This window comes from Coregonus lavaretus, assembly GCF_964263955.1.
Source record: "Coregonus lavaretus genome assembly, chromosome: 17".
In the NCBI taxonomy this organism is placed as follows: Eukaryota; Metazoa; Chordata; class Actinopteri; order Salmoniformes; family Salmonidae; genus Coregonus; species Coregonus lavaretus.
This window is the reverse complement of record NC_140004.1, coordinates 6,964,424-6,984,015: the sequence shown is the minus strand read 5'-3', so window position 1 is coordinate 6,984,015 and position 19,592 is coordinate 6,964,424. Positions and strand designations below refer to the sequence as shown.

Below are 19,592 nucleotides of genomic sequence, written 5' to 3'. Positions count from 1 at the left end.
GTTTTGCAGTGAGTACACTCGTTTTTATAATAAAAGCTATATAATGCATCCATATAACTGTCTATGAATCATTGACAGATGTATGTTTTGATTTATGTAATGCGGTGAATGTGCATCAAATAATATTACTTGAATTGAATGCTTTGCGTTTACTGTGCCATAAATATATTATAAAAAATGTACAGTATATAGAGAGAGACAGATGTATATTAAAATGTCATCGCTGGAGATGGAGGCTTGTCAGACTATGAGCGGCAGGTAGCTTAGTGGTTAAGAGCGTTGTGCCAGAAACCAAAAGGTCGCTGGTTCTAATCCCCGAGCCGACTAGGTGAAAAATCTGTCGATGTGCCGTTGAGCAAGGCACTTAACCCTAATTGATCCTGTAAGTTGCTCTGAATAAGAGCGTCTGCTAAATGTATGAAATGACTTCTTTTTTAATGAAACCTCCCCTCATGTGGTACTATGATTGATGCTCACAGGGAAAGAACAGGCTGTGAACTTCTCGATTGGTTTGGTTTGGCTATTGTATGAATTCCGAGAATGGACTTCCCATGGAACCATTCACAGTAGGTAAAGAATTACATATGCAATTACATTGGTAAAGAATTACATCAAACCATGACATTCCCAGTATAATTCGATTATGTGAAGTATCTTTTCCGGGAAATTAGAGTGAGTGACAAATATCGGCACAACTCCAGCAAAAAACAAGAAGTATCTACTGATTAGAGTAGATTCAGCTCTGGTTATGATTGGCTCGTCCAATCACAGTCACTCATTCCTCTGCCAAACACCTGTAATTGGACAAATAGATCAGCCAATTAGTGAGGCATACATGAGAGGAATTATACAATGCATTGGCAAATGACGAAGATGGTTGAGTGGTTAAAAAGACCACCTTGTTGTGGGTGGTAAGCTAATATAATTATTTATTATAACTTTTTATGTGACAATCTTCAAGGGCAACTGTATTGCTAGATTTAATGAGCAGAAAATAAAGATTATTCTCTCTCTCTGTTTCTCCCTCCCTCTCTCTCTTTCTCTCTCTCTATCTCTCTCACGCTCTCTGAGAAGCAACTGCTCATCTCACATACATCCTAGATATCATCACTCCTCCATTGTTTGTTCCATAATATAACAATCGGTGAGACTTAAGAGTGGGTGGGCTGAGCAGTGAAGTGACTGAGTATCAGTATTGGAAATGGCGCCAGAGAAGATGGCTGCCGTTTTACAGCCCTCTAACCAATTGTACTATTATGTGTGTTTTTCCGCGTTATTTGTAATTTATTTTGTACATAATGTTTCTGCCATCGTCTCTTATAACCAACAAGAGCTTCTGGATATCAGGACAGCGATTACTCACCTCGTATTGGACGAAGATTTTTTTCTTCAACGAGGCGGCCGCGACGGATATCCTACAGACACCCGACAAGGCCCAAATCCCCGTCATTCGAATGAGGAAGAGACGGAGATATCGTGGACGTAGGTCGGGGTGCCTTGTAAGGATCCGACGGCGAGCGAGTAAACTGCCGCTCCCATCAATCCTATTAGCCAATCTTCAATCATTTGAGAATAAATTGGATGACCTAAGATTACGGTTATCCTACCAACGGGACATTAAAAACTGTAATATCTTATAATTCACCGAGTCGTGGCTGAACGACGACATGGACAACATACAGCTAGCGGGCTATACGCTACATCGGCAGGATAGAACGGCTGACTCCGGTAAGACAAAGGGTGGCGGTCTGTGTATATTTGTAAACAACAGCTGGTGCACAAAATCAAATACTAAGGAAGTCTCAAGGTTTTGCTCGCCTAAGGTAGAGTACCTTATGATAAGCTGTAGACCACACTATTTACCAAGAGAGTTTTCATCTATATTTTTCATAGCTGTCTGTTTACCACCACAAACCAATGCTGGCATTAAGATTGCACTGAATGAGCTGTATAAGGCCATAAGTCAACAGGAAAACGCTCATCCAGAGGCAGCACTCCTAGTGGCCGGGGACTTTAATGCAGGGAAACTTAAATCCGTTCTACCTAATTTCTACCAGCATGTTAAATGTGCAACCAGAGGAAAAAAAACTCTAGACCAACTTTACTCCACACACAGAGACGCATACAAAGCTCTCCCTAGCCCTCCATTTGGCAAATCTGACAATAACTCTATCCTCCTGATTCCTGCTTATAAGCAAAAACTAAAGCAGGAAGCACCAGTGACTCGGTTAATAAAAAAGTGGTCAGATGACGCAGATGCTAAGCTACAGGACTGTTTTGCTAGCACAGACTGGAACATGTTCCGGGATTCTTCAGATAGCATTGAGGAGTACACCACATCAGTCACTGGCTTCATCAATAAGTGCATCGATGATGTCGTCCCCACAGTGACCGTACGTACATACCCCAACCAGAAGCCATGGATTACAGGAAACATCCACACTGAGCTAAAGGGTAGAGCTGCCGCTTTCAAGGAGCGGGACTCTAACCCGGACGCTTATAAGAAATCCCGCTATGCCCTCCGACGAACCATCAAACAGGCAAAGAGTCAATACAGGACTAAGATTGAATCGTATGACAACGGCTCTGACGCTCGTCGGATGCGGCAGGGCTTGAGAACTCTTACAGACTACAAAGGGAAGCAGAGCCGCGAGCTGCCCAGTGACACAAGACTTCCAGACGACCTAAACCACTTCTATGCTCGCTTCGAGGCAAACAACACTGAAGCATGCATGAGAGCACAAGCTGTTCTGGATGACTATGTGATCACGCTCTCCGTAGCCGATGTGAGTAAGACTTTTAAGCAGGTAAACATTCACAAGGCCGCAGGGCCAGACGGATTACCAGGACGTGTACTCTGAGCATGTGCTGACCAACTGGCAAGTGTCTTCACTGACATTTTCAACATGTCCCTGACTGAGTCTGTAATACCAACATGCTTCAAGCAGACCACCATAGTCCCTGTGCCCAAGGACACTAAGATAACCTGCCTAAATGACTACCGACCCGTAGCACTGATGTCTGTAGCCATGAAGTGCTTTGAAAGGCTGGTCATGGCTCACATCAACACCATTATCCCAGAAACCCTAGACCCACTCCAATTTGCATACCGCCCCAACAGATCCACAGATGATGCAATCTCTATTGCACTCCACACTGCCCTTTCCCACCTGGACAAGAGGAACACCTACGTGAGAATGCTATTCATTGACTACAGCTCAGCATTCAACACCATAGTGCCCTCAAAGCTCATCACTAAGCTAAGGATCCTGGGACTAAACACCTCCCTCTGCAACTGGATCCTGGACTTCCTGACGGGCCGCCCCCAGGTGGTAAGGGTAGGTAACAACACATCTGCCACACTGATCCTCAACACGGGGGCCCCTCAGGGGTGCGTGCTCAGTCCCCTCCTGTACTCCCTGTTCACCCATGACTGCATGGCCAGGCACGACTCCAACACCATCATTAAGTTTACCGATGCACAACAGTGGTAGGCCTGATCACCGACAACGATGAGACAGCCTATAGGGAGGAGGTCAGAGACCTGGCCGTGTGGTGCCAGGATAACAACCTCTCCCTCAACGTGACCAAGACAAAGGAGATGATTGTGGACTACAGGGAAAAAAAGAGGACTGAGCATGCCCCCATTCTCATCGATGGGGCTGTTGTGGAACAGGTTGAGAGCTTCAAGTTCCTTGGTGTCCACATCACCAACGAACTACCATGGTCCAAACACACCAAGACAGTCGTGAAGAGGGCACGACAAAGCCTATTCCCCCTCAGGAGACTGAAAAGATTTGGCATGGGTCCTCAGATCCTCAAATAATTATACAGCTGCACCATCGAGAGCATTCTGACTGGTTGCATCACCGCCTGGTATGGCAACTGCTTGGCCTCCGACCGCAAGGCACTACAGAGGGTAGTGCGTACGGCCCAGTACATCACTGTGACCAAGCTTCCTGCCATCCAGGACCTCTATACCAGGCGGTGTCAGAGGAAGGTCCTCAAAATTGTCAAAGACTCCAGCCACCCTAGTCATAGACTGTTCTCTCTGCTACCGCACGGCAAGCGGTACCGGAGTGCCAAGTCTAGGTCCAAAAGACTTCTCAACAGCTTCTACCCCCAAGCCATAAGACTCCTGAACAGCTAATAATGGCTACCCGGACTATTTGCACTGGCCCCCCACCCCATCTTTTTACGCTGCTGCTACTCTGTTAATTATTTATGCATCGTCACTTTAACTCTACCCACATGTACAGTGGGGAGAACAAGTATTTGATACACTGCCGATTTTGCAGGTTTTCCTACTTACAAAGCATGTAGAGGTCTGTAATTTTTATCATAGGTACACTTCAACTGTCCAGAAAATCACATTGTATGATTTTTAAGTAATTAATTTCCATTTTATTGCATGACATAAGTATTTGATCACCTACCAACCAGTAAGAATTCCGGCTCTCACAGACCTGTTCATTTTTCTTTAAGAAGCCCTCCTGTTTTCCACTCATTACCTGTATTAACTGCCCCTGTTTGAACTCGTTACCTGTATAAAAGATACCTGTCCACACACTCAATCAAACAGACTCCAACCTCTCCACAATGGCCAAGACCAGAGAGCTGTGTAAGGACATCAGGGATATAAATTGTGACCTGCACAAGGCTGGGATGGGCTACAGGACCATAGGCAAGCAGCTTGGTGAGAAGGCAACAACTGTTGGCACAATTATTAGAAAATGGAAGAAGTTCAAGATGACGGTCAATCACCCTCGGTCTGGGGCTCCATGCAAGATCTCACCTCGTGGGCCATCAGTGATCATGAGGAAGGTGAGGGATCAGCCCAGAACTACACGGCAGGACCTGGTCAATGACCTGAAGAGAGCTGGGACCACAGTCTCAAAGAAAACCATTAGTAACACACACACATGGATTAAAATCCTGCAGCGCACGCAAGGTCCCCCTGCTCAAGCCAGCGCATGTCCAGGCCCGTCTGAAGTTTGCCAATGACCATCTGGATGATCCAGAGAAGGAATGGGAGAAGGTCATGTGGTCTGATGAGACAAAAATATTGCTTTTTGGTCTAAACTCCACTCGCCGTGTTTGGAGGAAGAAGAAGGATGAGTACAACCCCAAGAACACCATCCCAACCGTGAAGCATGGAGGTGGAAACATCATTCTTTGGGGATGCTTTTCTGCAAAGGGGACAGGACGACTGCACCGTATTGAGGGGAGGATGGATGGGGCCATGAATCGCAAGATCTTGGCCAACAACCTCCTTCCATCAGCAAGGGCATTGAAGATGAAACGTGGCTGGGTCTTCCAGCATGACAACGACCCGAAACACACAGCCAGGGCAACTAAGGAGTGGCTCCGTAAGAAGCATCTCAAGGTCCTGGATTGGCCTAGCCAGTCTCCAGACCTGAACCCAATAGAAAATCTTTGGAGGGAGCTGAAAGTCCGTATTGTCCAGCAACAGCCCCGAAACCTGAAGGATCTGGAGAAGGTCTGTAAGGAGGAGTGGGCCAAAATCCCTGCTGCAGTGTGTGCAAACCTGGTCAAGACCTACAGGAAACGTATGATCTCTGTAATTGCAAACAAAGGTTTCTGTACCAAATATTATGTTCTGCTTTTCTGATGTATCAAATACTTATGTCATGCAATAAAATGCAAATTAATTACTTAAAAATCATACAATGTGATTTTCTGGATTTTTGTTTTAGATTACGTCTCTCACAGTTTAAGTGTACCTATGATAAAAATAACAGACCTCTACATGCTTTGTAAGTAGGAAAACCTGCAAAATCGGCAGTGTATCAAATACTTGTTCTCCCCACTCTACATATTTCTTCAACTACCTCAACTAGCCGGTGCCCCCACACATTGACTCTGCACCCTACTGTTATTTTATTTTACTTCTGCTCTTTTTTTCTCAACACTTTTTTGTTGTTTTATTCTCCTTTTTATTAAAAATTAATGCACTGTTGGTTAAGGGCTGTAAGTAAGCATTTCACTGTAATGTCTGCACCTGTTGTATTCGGCGCATGTGGCCAATAACATTTTATTTTATTTGAACAGCTGGAAGCCATGCGGAAACTAGAAGCAGAGGAGTCATGCCCATAGGGGACACAGGGGCAGATTTCTCCTGTTTAAAAAAATATTTTTTGTTGTTGTTTCTCTGTAATACTTACTAGGCACCTAGCAATTTTATTAAGTTGGCTTTAGCTAGCCCAGATAGGTTCCCAATCTCCAAACCTCATAACTAGCTACCAAGAAGCCATTTTAGGCTATTAATCAAGTTAGAGTAGCTAGCTTGTCTAACTATCTTAGCTGGCATGCCTGCTGGCAAGGTTGGTAGACCTAGAAAATACATATGATTCACTGCATCTCTGCTAAAATCTGGGTAAAAGATTGAAAGGAATGTGAGTCTTATTCATTACATTTGGTAATTGCCTGATTTTCAAAAATCAAAAATAACCACCAGTCAGGAGGATACAGACAGCTCAAGAGGTATGCTTAGATATACAGAACAATATACTGTACAGAAATTGGAAACAAAATAATAATCCTACACCATGATTTCTTCCATTCATAAAGTATGTAGGGTATGGCTCATTGGCATAGTAGATTTAGCGTGGTAAACAAGGAAATTATTAAAGAGTTTATTTTAGTTGTACAGAATGATTGTCAAATAGATAAATCACCCTTAGTCTGCTCAAGAAGCAACATTAAAATGTTCCGATGATAATACCCACCAGAGGGTGAAATCATCTTGAAAAAGTTTGGTTGCAATCAGGACTAAAAGATAACACCAACATCGGCGCTATGGGGCGGTGAATCGGTGGTGGATGATGGTTGCAATTGAGATCAGCTGTGCATTTGATTTGAGCCCATATTGATGGTTTAATTAGATATCAGCTAGTGATAATATAGTGGCCATCAGTGGTTGCAATTGGCCCAACATTTTCAAACAATATATTTATTTGCCTCAGAAAATATATGCAACAGTTGGCACGAGAGCAGATCAGTTGGGCAGATCTCCACTGAAAACATCTTCCCTAAGCTATATGTAAACTGAAGTATACACTCTTAGAAAAAAGGGTTCCAAAAAGGTTATTTGGCTGTCCCCATAGGAGAACCCTTTGTGGTTCCAGGTAGAACCCTTTTTGGTTCCAGGTATAACTCTTCTGGGTTCCATGTAGAACCCTCAGTGGAAAGGGTTCTATGTGGAACCAAAAATGTTTCTTCAAAGGGTTCTCCTATGGGGACAGCCAAAGAACCCTTTTAGGTTCTAGATAGCACCTTTTTTTCTAAGAGTGTATGAAACAAATGTTAGGCCTAATGTGCAGCTCTTTTGCATAATGTTCATTATATTTCCATAACTCAGCACACATAATGATAGCACATTGGTTTATTGCACACAGTGGTTGAAAGGAAGTGAGAAACAATTAAGGACAAATAGAAACAAAATACAATGCAAAGCAAAGCACAATAGACCCATGAGTGTGCAGTTGAAGGGAGTCTGATCTGGAGCGAGACACAGCCAGATGTCTCAGATCACGCAGCCTTAAATCACTCTGACATGGACTGTTAAGTTTTTATAGGAGAAATTGGCCAGAATGTCTGCTACAGTGAAAACAAGTGTACTGCAGGAACCCAAGGCATACATACTATTTTTCTCAGGAGGAGAAAATAGTTTGGGATGGTGAAGCATCCTAAAATGGTTGCTAAGAACTGTATTTTCATAGGATTTTTTTTATCTGAAACATCAGTTTGCTTTAATACCGACCTATGATTATTGCAGTTTTAATCAGTGTTGACATTTAGACTTTTTTTTTTTTTTCTGGCAACTTCTTAAGTATAATGTCATCAATTTTGACAGGATACAATAATTTAAGTTGTATGACTGATAATGCAATAGTCATGTTATTTTCTCTTAATAAGCATTTGCAAATTGTAAGGAAAGTGCAGTTGGAACTTTTCCCATTATGGTCAAGCCTTTGAGTAGTTTTATAATGTTGTCAGCATTGCTTGAGTTTATTTATATTGTGGTGCTAGGGAAATGACAACCAAACCCTTGTGCAAGCCTTATTTCATAGAATCGTACAGTGTAAAATGTCTTGCTGGAAGCCATTTTTACCTAACTATGTAACAAAAAACATAGTATTTATCAACAATATACAGAAATGTTTGGAGGCATTGGGAAAATAAAATAATACCAATAGTTCATTTGAGCGTTTGTTAGTTCTCCAATTTAAAGAATGTTTGTTATGCCCCTAGTCCAAATTGTATTGAGCTGAGCAAAGTCAACAATATGTTTTTCTTGGCAAGCCACAATAAAATAACATTGCAGAGAATAATTAATCCTCATCCAACTAGCTCCAACAACAGCATACTGTATGAATGATCATACATACTGTAGATGTACTCGTACACACACAAATGCACACACACACACGCACACACACACAAGTCTGGACCGCTGGCCATGTTTTTGTGTGTGCTATCCAGGACAATTCCCCAGTGTTGGTGGGCTAGTCACAGACAAAGATAACATTGGGCTTACCGTCATCTTTGGAACATACACTTGATGTTGGAGGGGAAATTGGCCTGGATAATATATCATGGGAATAGCCCATATCTGTCTGTCTGTGTGGGTGTGGGTAAGTGTGTGCTCGTTTGTGCATGCATGTGCACACTTATTGGTCCATAGAGTGGGTAAAGAGTAAGCCAAACAGGGAAACCGTAATAAGAGAACTGTGGAATGTGTTTGTTCTCTTGGTCTTGGGATCAGAGGAGTCCTCTGGTGCATGGGACAAATCCATGAGGAGCTTCTTCTGCCAGACATATTTCTCACATCAAGATTTAAAGAAAAATGTATTTGTCACATTCTTCATAAACAACCGCTGTAGACTAACAGTGAAATGCTTACTTAGGGGCCTTGTATAGTTGTTTATGGATGTTCATTCGTATGTGTGTGTTTTATAGTGTTCTTATGCGTGTGTTTTTATGCATATGTGTTTTATGTCAACTCTCAGCTAACAGATGAGCTGTCATAATACTGTAATCACCGCTATGACACTGTCCAGATGATAAAACATTAGAGGAGCCATTAGTTTTTCCAGACCATATGACCTCAACAGGCCCTAGTCATGAGTCATGTGTGTTTAGATGGACTGATGAGAAAAGTAATTTCATTAGCTTGGTAATGTGCAAGGTATTAGAAGTCTTAGAGACGTTTTTGCATCTGTCTGAGAAGTTACGCATGTTTTTAGGACAAGGGCCCCTCCAGAGAATATTGGCAGAGATAATGTTGATGTTTGGTTCTGAGAAAAGGAAATTGAGTTTGTTCCATGCATATCTCTCTCTCTCTCTCTCTCTCTCTCTCTCTCTCTCTGTGTATTGTATTTGGAAAGAGAGGACTTGGCTAAAATGCTCAACAGGCTTTTAAAACACATGAAGTATCTTTATATTCCGTTAATTTTGTCCTCCAAGAATGGCTGAATATGTCCAGTCTGTCTCTGATTTCATGCACCTTGGTTGGAATGAAATGTTATTTACAGTGGACAGTGATAAGGAGACTAGATACAGAGATGTACTGTATACAAAATATGCAAATGAAAAAATGTATGACAAAATTCTTAACTTGCTTGAAAACCAATAATTTATTTGGCCAATATGATAGCCAACTAACTCGACTCGAGTACAAAGGCAAAAATGCCTAGACAATTGACAGTAGGCCTAGCAATAGAATAAACTCACACAACTGAGTATATCTGGCAGAGCTAAAAACTATAGGACTACTTAGAGAAACAGCTACCATGAATAGGGAGAAAGGACCTGCGCTAACCTGGCATAAACCATTCACAACATTTCATCGATAATACACCGTCTAACTTTTCAATGAACAGACTGATAATAGGTTACACTTCACAGGCAATGCTATTGCACACTTGACATAACAATGGCCAACAATTAACATGTTCATCAATTCAAATACATGATTTGCATAAACATTAGTGTTTCTGGTAAACAACAAAAACACCCACTAAATGCAGAGCCGGCCCTAGGCATAAGCGACGTAAGACTGCTTAGGGCCCCGCAAACAATGTTTGTAGCTGAAATGTGTGGAATGGAGGCAAATGTTGCGACGTCGTCACAACTTTGAATACTGATGTCAGTATAGCCCTGATTCTCTCTCTCTCTCTCTCTCTCTCCTCTCTCTCTCTCTCTCTCTCTCTCTCTCTCTCTCTCTCTCTCATGAGCACCTTACCCTTCCATTATGCACATTTGTCATTAGTATGCAGTGTTTAAGATGAAAATGTGCACATAAAATTGTATCATAATTCGAGAGGCCTCTCCTTATTATTAGACAGGCCCTCAACCCCTGAGAAATACAGACATACTCACCTTAGATTGCAATCTCATGTTTACATCACTAAAGTAACAGAACATGCATTCTATACACCCAGCCAGGAGCAGATTGTCCATCTGGCAATTCTGGCAAATACCAGATGGGCTGAAACATTTTCTAGTTGTGTGGGCTTGTTGAAATTGACACACACAAATATTTGTTTTATATAAAAATAAAACAATGAAAAATGTGGCATGGCCGGCAGCTATGATTTTTGCATACTTTCTCTGTTATACTAGTCTACACTGAACAAAAATATAAACGCAACATGCAACACATTTTTTTTTTCTGAGTTACAGTTCATATAAGGAAATCAGTCAATTGAAATAAATAAATTAGGTCCTAATCTATTGATTCCACATGACTGGGAATACAGATATGTATCTGTTGGTCACAGACACCTTAAAGAAAAGGTAGGGGCGTGGATCAAAAAAACTGTCAGTATCTGGTGTGACCCCCATTTGTCTTATGCAGCGCCACACATCTCCTTCGCATAAAGTTGATCAGGGTGTTGATTGTGGCCTGTGGAATGCTGTCCCACTCCTCTTCAATGTTGCTGAATATTGGCGGGAACTGGAACATGCTGTCGTACACGTTGATCCAGAGCATCCCAAACATGCTCAATGGGTGCATGTCTGGTGAGTATGAAGGCCATGGAAGAACTGGGACATTTTCAGCTTCCATGAATTGTGCAAAGATCCTTGCGACATGGGGCTGTGCATTATCTTGCTTAAACATGAGGTGATGGTGGCAGATGAATGGCACAACAATGGGCCTCAGGATCTCGTCTCTGTATCTCTGTGCATTCAAATTGCCATTGATAAAATGCAATTATGTTAATTGTCCGTAGCTTATTCCTGCCAATACCATAACCCCATCGCCACCATGGAGCACTCTGTTCACAACGTCGACATCAGCAAACCGCTCTTCCACACGACACCATACATGCTGTCTGCCATCTGCCTGGTACAGTTAAAACTGGGATTCATCCATGAAGAGCACACTTGTCCAGCGTGTCAGTGGCCATCGAAGGTAAGCATTTGCCCACTGAAGTCAGTTACGACGCCGAACTGCAGTCAGGTCAAGACCCTTGTGAGGACGACCAGCTTGTAGATGAGCTTCCCTGAGATGGTTTCTGACAGTTTTCACAGAAATTCTTCGGTTGTGTAAACCCACAGTTTCATCAGCTGTCTGGGTGGCTGGTCTCAGATGATCCCGCAGGTGACGAAGATGGATGTGGAGGTCCTGGGCATGCGTGGTTATACGAGGTCTACAGTTGTGAGGCCGGTTGGACGTACTGCCAAATTCTCTAAACATTGTTGGAGGTGGCTTATGGTAGAGAAATTAACATTAAATTCTCTGGCAACAGCTCTGGTGGACATTCCTGCAGTCAGCATGCCAATTGCATGCTCCTTCAAAACTTGAGACAGCTGTGGCATTGTGTTGTGTGACAAAACTGCAGGTTTTAGAGTGGTCTTTTATTGTCCCCAGCACAAGATGCACATGTGTAATGATCATGCTGTTTAATCAGCGTCTTGATATGCCACACCTGTCAGGTGGATGAATTATCTTGGCAAAGGAGAAATGATCATTAACAGGGATGTGAACTAATTTGAACACATTTGAGAGAAATACGGTTTTTGTTTATATGGAACATTTCTGAGATTTTTATATTCAGCTCATGAAACATGGGACCAACACTTTACATGTTGTGTTTATATTTTTGTTAAGTATGTAATGAGCCGTTGGCTGATCAGTGGGCAATGGCCGGCCGGTCATGCAAACTCGCATTCGAAATGCGCACCGGCCATTACGAGGGCATAGACCTGTATGTCTCATGGGTATTAGCCTACAACTGTGAAGTTCTTTTAGGACATTACATTTACTGTTGGATGAATACATGTCTAGTAGCAGTGGGTATTGCATTTGAAGTTAGCAATCTATATAGTTAATGTGTTTTGAGTTTCCACTTCCTCAGGTGTTGAAACCCAAATTATTTAGCCTATGATATTAGTTAGTGCACATAAAGATGTATGTTATTCATGTCTATTGAAAATACGAACATCTGAAGTCCTATTTTGACAGTAATATATAGCAACTATAGTCTAATTGTCAACCCAAAATGATGTGGTAAGTTGGTGGCGCACATAATGATGTTGTTTGGTGTGGATAACATGCCAGGGGCAAATTCTTGTCCCAGTCCGCCCCGCAGTACTAGTCTATTTTACATTTTTTGTCATTTAGCAGGCACTCTTATCCAGAGCAACTTACAGTAGTTAGTGCATACATTTTCATACTGGTCCCCCGTGGGAATCAAACCCACAACCCTGGCATCGCAAGTGCCATGCTCTACCAACTGAGCCACACAGGACCACAAATCCATTCAATGCGGCTGATCATTTGGAACGAGAAAGGAGAGAAGAGAACCCATTTTCTCTTGATGATGTCTCAGAGAGATGGAAAGAAAAACAACATGTAGATGTCATACAGTCTGGGAAAACAACACCATTACATATACCTCTTCCCCTTGGTCCTCTGTGTTTGGCTGGGTTTGTGTCTCTGTGTGTGAGGCAGACAGGCCTGCTCTAGTATATGATGGGGCAGAGATAGAGAGCTGTGATAATGATGGGAGACAGCCCAGGCCTCAGCCCTGCCACTCACCCATGGCATTGGAATCGGATTAGGATAGGGATTCAGCCGTGTATGCCTAGCAGAGTAATCCTACTGTACACTGGTCCAGAATGAGGAGTCCACATTAGTCAGAGGCCACTAACCAGTCTTTAAAAGCCACGGGCTGATGGGGTTTGGTCAAGTACTTGCATTTCATGATGGCACTGTGTACAAGTAGGCTTTTCTGTGGTTCTGTGTCTGGTTGATTGTCACCAGCTAACCTGTTCAATCATACATTATGCATGCATACTATTGTGTTCTGATGAAAACATATATTGTGTCTGCAGTGTTGGTTGTACTGTACATGTGACTCAAAGTGAGATTATTAACTGAGTGTTTTAGTCACTCATCCATCCATCCATCCATCAATCAAAGGATTAGTCAATTATTTGATAAATTGAGTTTATTGCAAATGCAAAACATTTAGTGTTCACAATGGAGTTACACCATTAAATCCTTTAAAATTACCTCACAATAAATTAACTGGTCTCTCTTTCTCTCCTTTCTCCCTTCCTCCCCTCTTCCCTCCCTCTATCTCTACAGCAGCAGATAGTGAGGAGACGACTTCAGCAGGTGGGATATTTCTACACTTGGTAACTTGTGTTCCCCTCATTTGTGTGTGTTTGTGTGTCTGTGTTTGTGTGTGTGTGTTCTACTCATCAGCAGTACAATCATATGACCGTTCCTGTATCCATTCAACAGCTTTCTTACTCTTTCTCACTCTTTCACTCTCTCAATACACACACACACACACACACACACACACACACACACACAATGCAGTAACACCAACTCCCATTCAAGATAATACATAATGTGGTGTAACAACACACACACACACATGCACACACACACAGAACCATGTAGTTTTCAAGACCTTATCCCACCCTTCTCCTTCCTCATTGACTGGTGTGGCTCCTGCTGCATTGATTGATTGATCATTCCTAGTCAGCACTCTTAGGTTGACTGATCTCCAAGTGTCTTCCTTTTTTTTGTTAAGTCTTCTAAACTTTTTACCCCTTTTCTTTTTACAAGCTTAGATCATCACTTTTAGTGCCTCCTTTTCTTTGAACCAATCAGAGACATTTGCTGTTCTCCCTTGCAACAGCAAATTTCACTTAACATTGATCTTCATTGTTTGTCATTGAACGAGAACTCTAAACCACATTGGTCCCAAACACTGCCAAAAATCTAAACAAGTCAACAACATTTGATCACGCAAATATGAATGAAAGAATTAAACTCATGTTAGCCTGTTTCTTATTGAGTGATCTGTAATTGAGTCAATGTGAAAGTAGTGATTCTTCCATTAGATAACCTTTTTTGAGAGTCCTCTTCTATAAACAAGCCTCAATAGGCATTGTACACATTTTTCTAACTTGAAAATAGTTATGAATCATGGTAGTTAGTTAGTGGAGAACTTTCCATCCCTGTAGCAAGTTCATATCTTAGCTTAGCTCTGGTTAGTGTACTTCCATACGCACTCTTCCCTAAGGAGCTGGCTAATGATATTTAATTAACTTACTATTAGCATATGGTGCACAGCAGGGTTAAGATCAGCACAGTTGATTATCATAAATGCCCTCCAATGCAGCCTCTGCTGCCTCGGAAAGCATGTTTAGCGATCACATGCAATTTCCGGTTACCCTGAAAGTAAGGAACTTCTCAGAAAAGCTTTTTAGAAGCTCTGTAAGAATTTAATGGAGCAGTTAACAAAAGAAGAAGAACTGAAATATTCTTTATTGTCATTTTAGACAGAAAAGCCACATGAATTTCACATGATCTTATGTGAAGTTAATGTGATAACATATGACAACATATAAAAGCAACATGTGATAACATGAAACTACACTTATGAAAACATTTGAGAACGTGAAAATATGATCTCATGTGAAACAAATGTGACAACATCAGGATGCAACATCTTTACATGTGATACCATGAAATTACACGTGACAACATTTGAAAGATTTTCACATGTGAAACTGCACATAGCACGTGTTTTTTTTAAAGGGAAGTAATGAAATGGTTTGGGGGTTTTAAGGTAAGTGGTACACTGCTCAGCTAAAATAGTGTAATCATCTTTAATCAATATTATTACATTTGACATGAGATTTGAACTCACAACCTCTAGATTTGGGGTACACTGATCTTTCTGCTGTGCCACAAAGTCTGTAGCAGTCTCAGAAGTCCCCTACAGATTCATTTAAAAGAGTGCCATATTTTAGTTATCAGTTAATCTAACTATTATCTCATCATTGATTTCATTGACTTATTTCAGCAATTTGAGGGTTATATGTATAGTTGTCTAAAGTTGGCATATTATTCTGTTTTAATGTTACTCCTGAATCACTATGATAAATATAATAGTTGTACTTGAGTGTATTTTTAACTAAATTGAGATTTACTTTAGTAAATCCAAAGGGTAGGAATACAGGTGAAATCAGTTATTGATACAGACATGGTGGCGTAGCAGGAAGCTCTGAATGCCCTGAACCAAGAGGTTGTAACTTAAAATCCTAGGTGAGGACATGTTCAATAATAATTACTGTATAAATAAACAAACACAATGTAATCAAGTGTGTCAAATATGTGAGTTGAAAAGACTGCATGAAGTTCCGGGGACATCCTAACGACTCATTTTTGTTTGCAGGGCATCAGCTGTGAAATCTCATGTGAAAACTATCCACGTGATAGTGAAACTTCATGTGAAATATCATCCCATTAAGTGTTACAGCACCACATGGTTTCATATGATTTCACATTGTGAAATCACGTGATTTTCCACATGTGAAATCATGTGTTCTTTCCGTAAGGGTTGAACGAGTTCAGGCGATCTCAGTTGTTATTGTTTCTGGTTGTAATGGGACCACTTTGGGAATACAGGAACTTCACATCTCTTAGCTATCTCCCTGATATTAATAGTCAGATAGATGAGCCTATGTATTGTTGGGGTCAATTCCATTTCACTCCCAGTCAGTTTTATTTGAACATTGAATTGTTGTTCAATTGGAATGCAACTGAATTCCTGAAACCATGCATTTAGATGGATTTGACATATTCAACTGTGGCCAACACACTGCATTGCTGGCTCTCTAGAAAACAGCCTTTATATAACCATGTTCATGTCCTGTGTAGGTCTTCTCAATCCAATCTCCTTCTTTAGATGGTTACAACGATTTTCCTCTTTCTTGTTCAAGTATATGGCTTATTTGATATTTTTTAGTGATAAAGTCTCTGTTTTCTTCCATAGCAAAATAGATATTCTGCGTTTGGCATTCCACATCACAAGCCCTTTGAGTTTGTGAATGAAAAAATAAAAACAAAATGTAAGACAAAACACATGCAGTATAGGTTGATGCCATTTCAGTTACTCACTAATTTATGCACAAACATGCACACAAGCAGGCAGACACATATGCAAACACACACACACACACACACACACACACACACACACACACACACACACACACTTCTCTGCCTAATAGCCTCTACAGTGCATTCGGAAAGTATTCAGATCCCTTGACTTTTTCCACATTTTGTTATGTTATAGCCTTATTCTTAAATTGATTAAATAGTTTTTTGCCCTCATCAATCTACACACAATACCCCATAATGACAAAGCAAAAACAGTTTTTGTCTTGGGTATGACACTACAAGCCTGGCACACCTGTATTTGGGGAGTTTCTCCCATTCTTCTCTGCAGATCCTCTCAAGCTCTGTCAGGATGGATGGGGAGTGTCGCTGCACAGCTATTTTCACGTCTCTCCAGAGATGTTCGATCGGGTTTCAGTCCGGCCTCTGGCTGGGCCACTCAAGGACATTCAGAGACTTGTCCCGAAGCCACTCATGCGTTGTCTTGGCTCTGTGCTTAGGGTTGTTGTCCTGTTGGACGGCGAACCTTCACCCCAGTCTGAGGTCTTGAGAGCTCTGGAGCAGGTTTTCATCAAGGATCTCTCTGTACTTTGCTCTGTTCATCTTTCCATCGATCCTGACTAGTCTCCCAGTCCCTGCCGCTGAAAAACATCCCCACAGCATGATGCTGCCACCACCATGCTTCACCGTAGGGATGGTGCAAGGTTTCCTCAAGATGTGACGCTTGACATTCAGGCCAAAGAGTTCAATCTTGGTTTCATCAGACCAGGGAATCTTCTTTCTCATGGTCTGAGAGTCCTTAAGGTGCCTTTTGGCAAACTCCAAGCGGGCTGTCATGTGCATTTTACTGACGAGTGGCTTCTCTCTGGCCACTCTACCATAAAGGCCTGATTGGTGGAGTGCTGCAGAGATGGTTGTCCTTCTGGAAGATTCTGCCATCTCCACAGAGGAACTCTGGAGCTCTGTCAGAGTGACCATCGGGTTCTTGGTCACCTCCATGACCAAGGCCCTTCTCCCCCGATTGCTCAGTTTGGCCGGGCGGCCAGCTTTAGGAAGAGTCTTGGTGGTTCCAAACTTCTTCCATTTAAGAATGATGGGGTCCACTGTGTTCTTGGGGACCTTCAACGCTGCAGAAATGTTTTGATACCCTTCCCCAGATCTATGCCACGACACCATCCTGTCTTGGAGCTCTACGGACAATTCCTTCGATCTCATGGCTTGGTTTTTGCTCTGACATGCACTGTCAACTGTGGGACCTTATATAGACAGGTGTGTGCCTTTCCAAATCATGTCCAATTAATTGAATTTACTATAGGTGGACTTCAATTAAGTTGTAGAAACATCTCAAGGATGATCAATTTCGAGTCTCATAGCAAAGTGTCTGAATATTTATTTAAATAAGGTATTTCAGTTTTTGTTTTTTATAAATTAGCAACAATTTTGAAAAACCTGTTTTCACTTTGTCGTTATGGGGTATTGTGTTTAGATAAATGGGGATTTTTGTTAATTTAATCAATTTTAGAATAATGCTGTAAATTAACAAAATTTGGGAAAAGGGAAGGGATCTGAATTCTTTCCGAATGCACTGTATTTGCTGTTTGTAGACATCTCTCAAATAGAGGGGATATGTAAGTGTGAGATCAATGGAACCTCTCTATGAAAGGATGCCTGACATCGAGGCAACACAGCCTTCATTTGACTCTGTTCCCCAACACCATTCATGGCGTATCACACAGGAAGCAGCCAATGTTTGCTGTTTGATAGGGTCAGGTGTTAAACTATAAGCTTTAGTTGTGTTTATACACTGTGTACATAACATTTGGAAAACATTAGGAGTGTACAAAACTGCTCTTTCCATGACACAGACTGACCAGGTGAATCCAGGTGAAAGTTTTGATCTCTTATTGATGTGACTTGTTAAATCCACGTCAATCAGTATAGATGAAGGGGAGGAGACAGGTTAAAGAAGGATTGTGTATGTGCCATTCAGAGGGTGAATGTGCAAGCCAAAATATTTTAGTGCCTTTCAACGCGGTATGGTAGTAGGTGACAGGCGGTTTGAGTGTGTCAAGAACTGCAACGCTGCTGGGTTTTTCACACTCAACAGTTTCCCGTGTGTATCAAGAATGGTCCACCACCCAAAGGAAATCCAGCCAACTTGACACAACTGTGGGAAGCATTGGAGTCAACATGGGCCAGCATCCCTGTGGAATGCTTTTGACACCTTGTAGAGGCCATGCCCCGACGAATTGAGTCTGTTCTGAGGGCAAAAGGGTGTGCAACTCAATATTAGGAAGGTGCTCCTAATGTTTTGTACACTCAGTGTAAATAAATAAGTGGAGAGAATCCTGTACCTGTAAAAAACTAAATGGTGCACGTCTGACCCCATGGTGAAATATAAACTGGGTAAATGTACAATATATGTTTTCTGCCTACCTTAGGTCATACAAAACCACAGATGTAGTATTGCTAAAGTTTTAATATGAAGCAGTGATTAATAAAACCAAGTGTGACACATTTGTGTAGCAATCCCCATCATCTTAAGAAATTATCTGCAATTTTATGAGCATCAGGCCTTATCACTTCTCTTTATTGGATACAAAATGCACATTACTTTTAATTACTGGTTTTAATTAATGATGAATTTGATATTTATTTTTAATATGTGGTAAGGGAGCATCCATTCTTTCACCTGTGAGGGCCTTATTAGTCACCATAAACTTGTGTAATACATTAATAATGTATCTACGGCTCTTTCCGTAAATGTGAAGTAGAGTTGCACGTTTAATGGGCACTGATCGGCCATTATGTTACAAAATACTTGACTTTCGGGGTAAAGTAGCACTTAATATATGGGCCTTGGTCAGCATTTCTGTTCTTCACATCAACTCTGAGACCTGGCCCACTCAGACTTTGACATGCTAAAACTTCCTCACCATCCTGGTACATTCAGCATGCTTTCTTGCACAGTGTGAGCTGCTTACAGTATGCATAATGGTGCTCCTAAAATAGCCAAGTCCATTCTCTTTCAATCTGCATATAATCTGTGCGATTCCACGTTGATGTTGGAGAAAAGGTACTGTGAAGCTGAAGGGAGTGAACAGCTTTGCACGCCATGTTCGTCCTCTTGTGAATT

The 19,592-nt window shown here is 41.6% G+C and overlaps 1 protein-coding gene across 3 annotated transcripts in view; it reads left to right on the top strand.

Annotated features, from left to right (window-relative positions):
• edil3a (EGF-like repeats and discoidin I-like domains 3a) overlaps window positions 1–19,592 on the top strand; it is a 306,460-nt gene that overhangs the window by 66,176 nt on the left and 220,692 nt on the right. For 2 of the 3 annotated variants that reach the window (XM_084180559.1, XM_084180560.1), the window contains one exon: window positions 13,622–13,651. In XM_084180559.1, the coding sequence (XP_084036685.1) occupies window positions 13,622–13,651 (30 nt within the window). The remainder of the gene's footprint in view (window positions 1–13,621; window positions 13,652–19,592) is intronic. The other variant, XM_084180561.1, reaches the window with a different exon arrangement.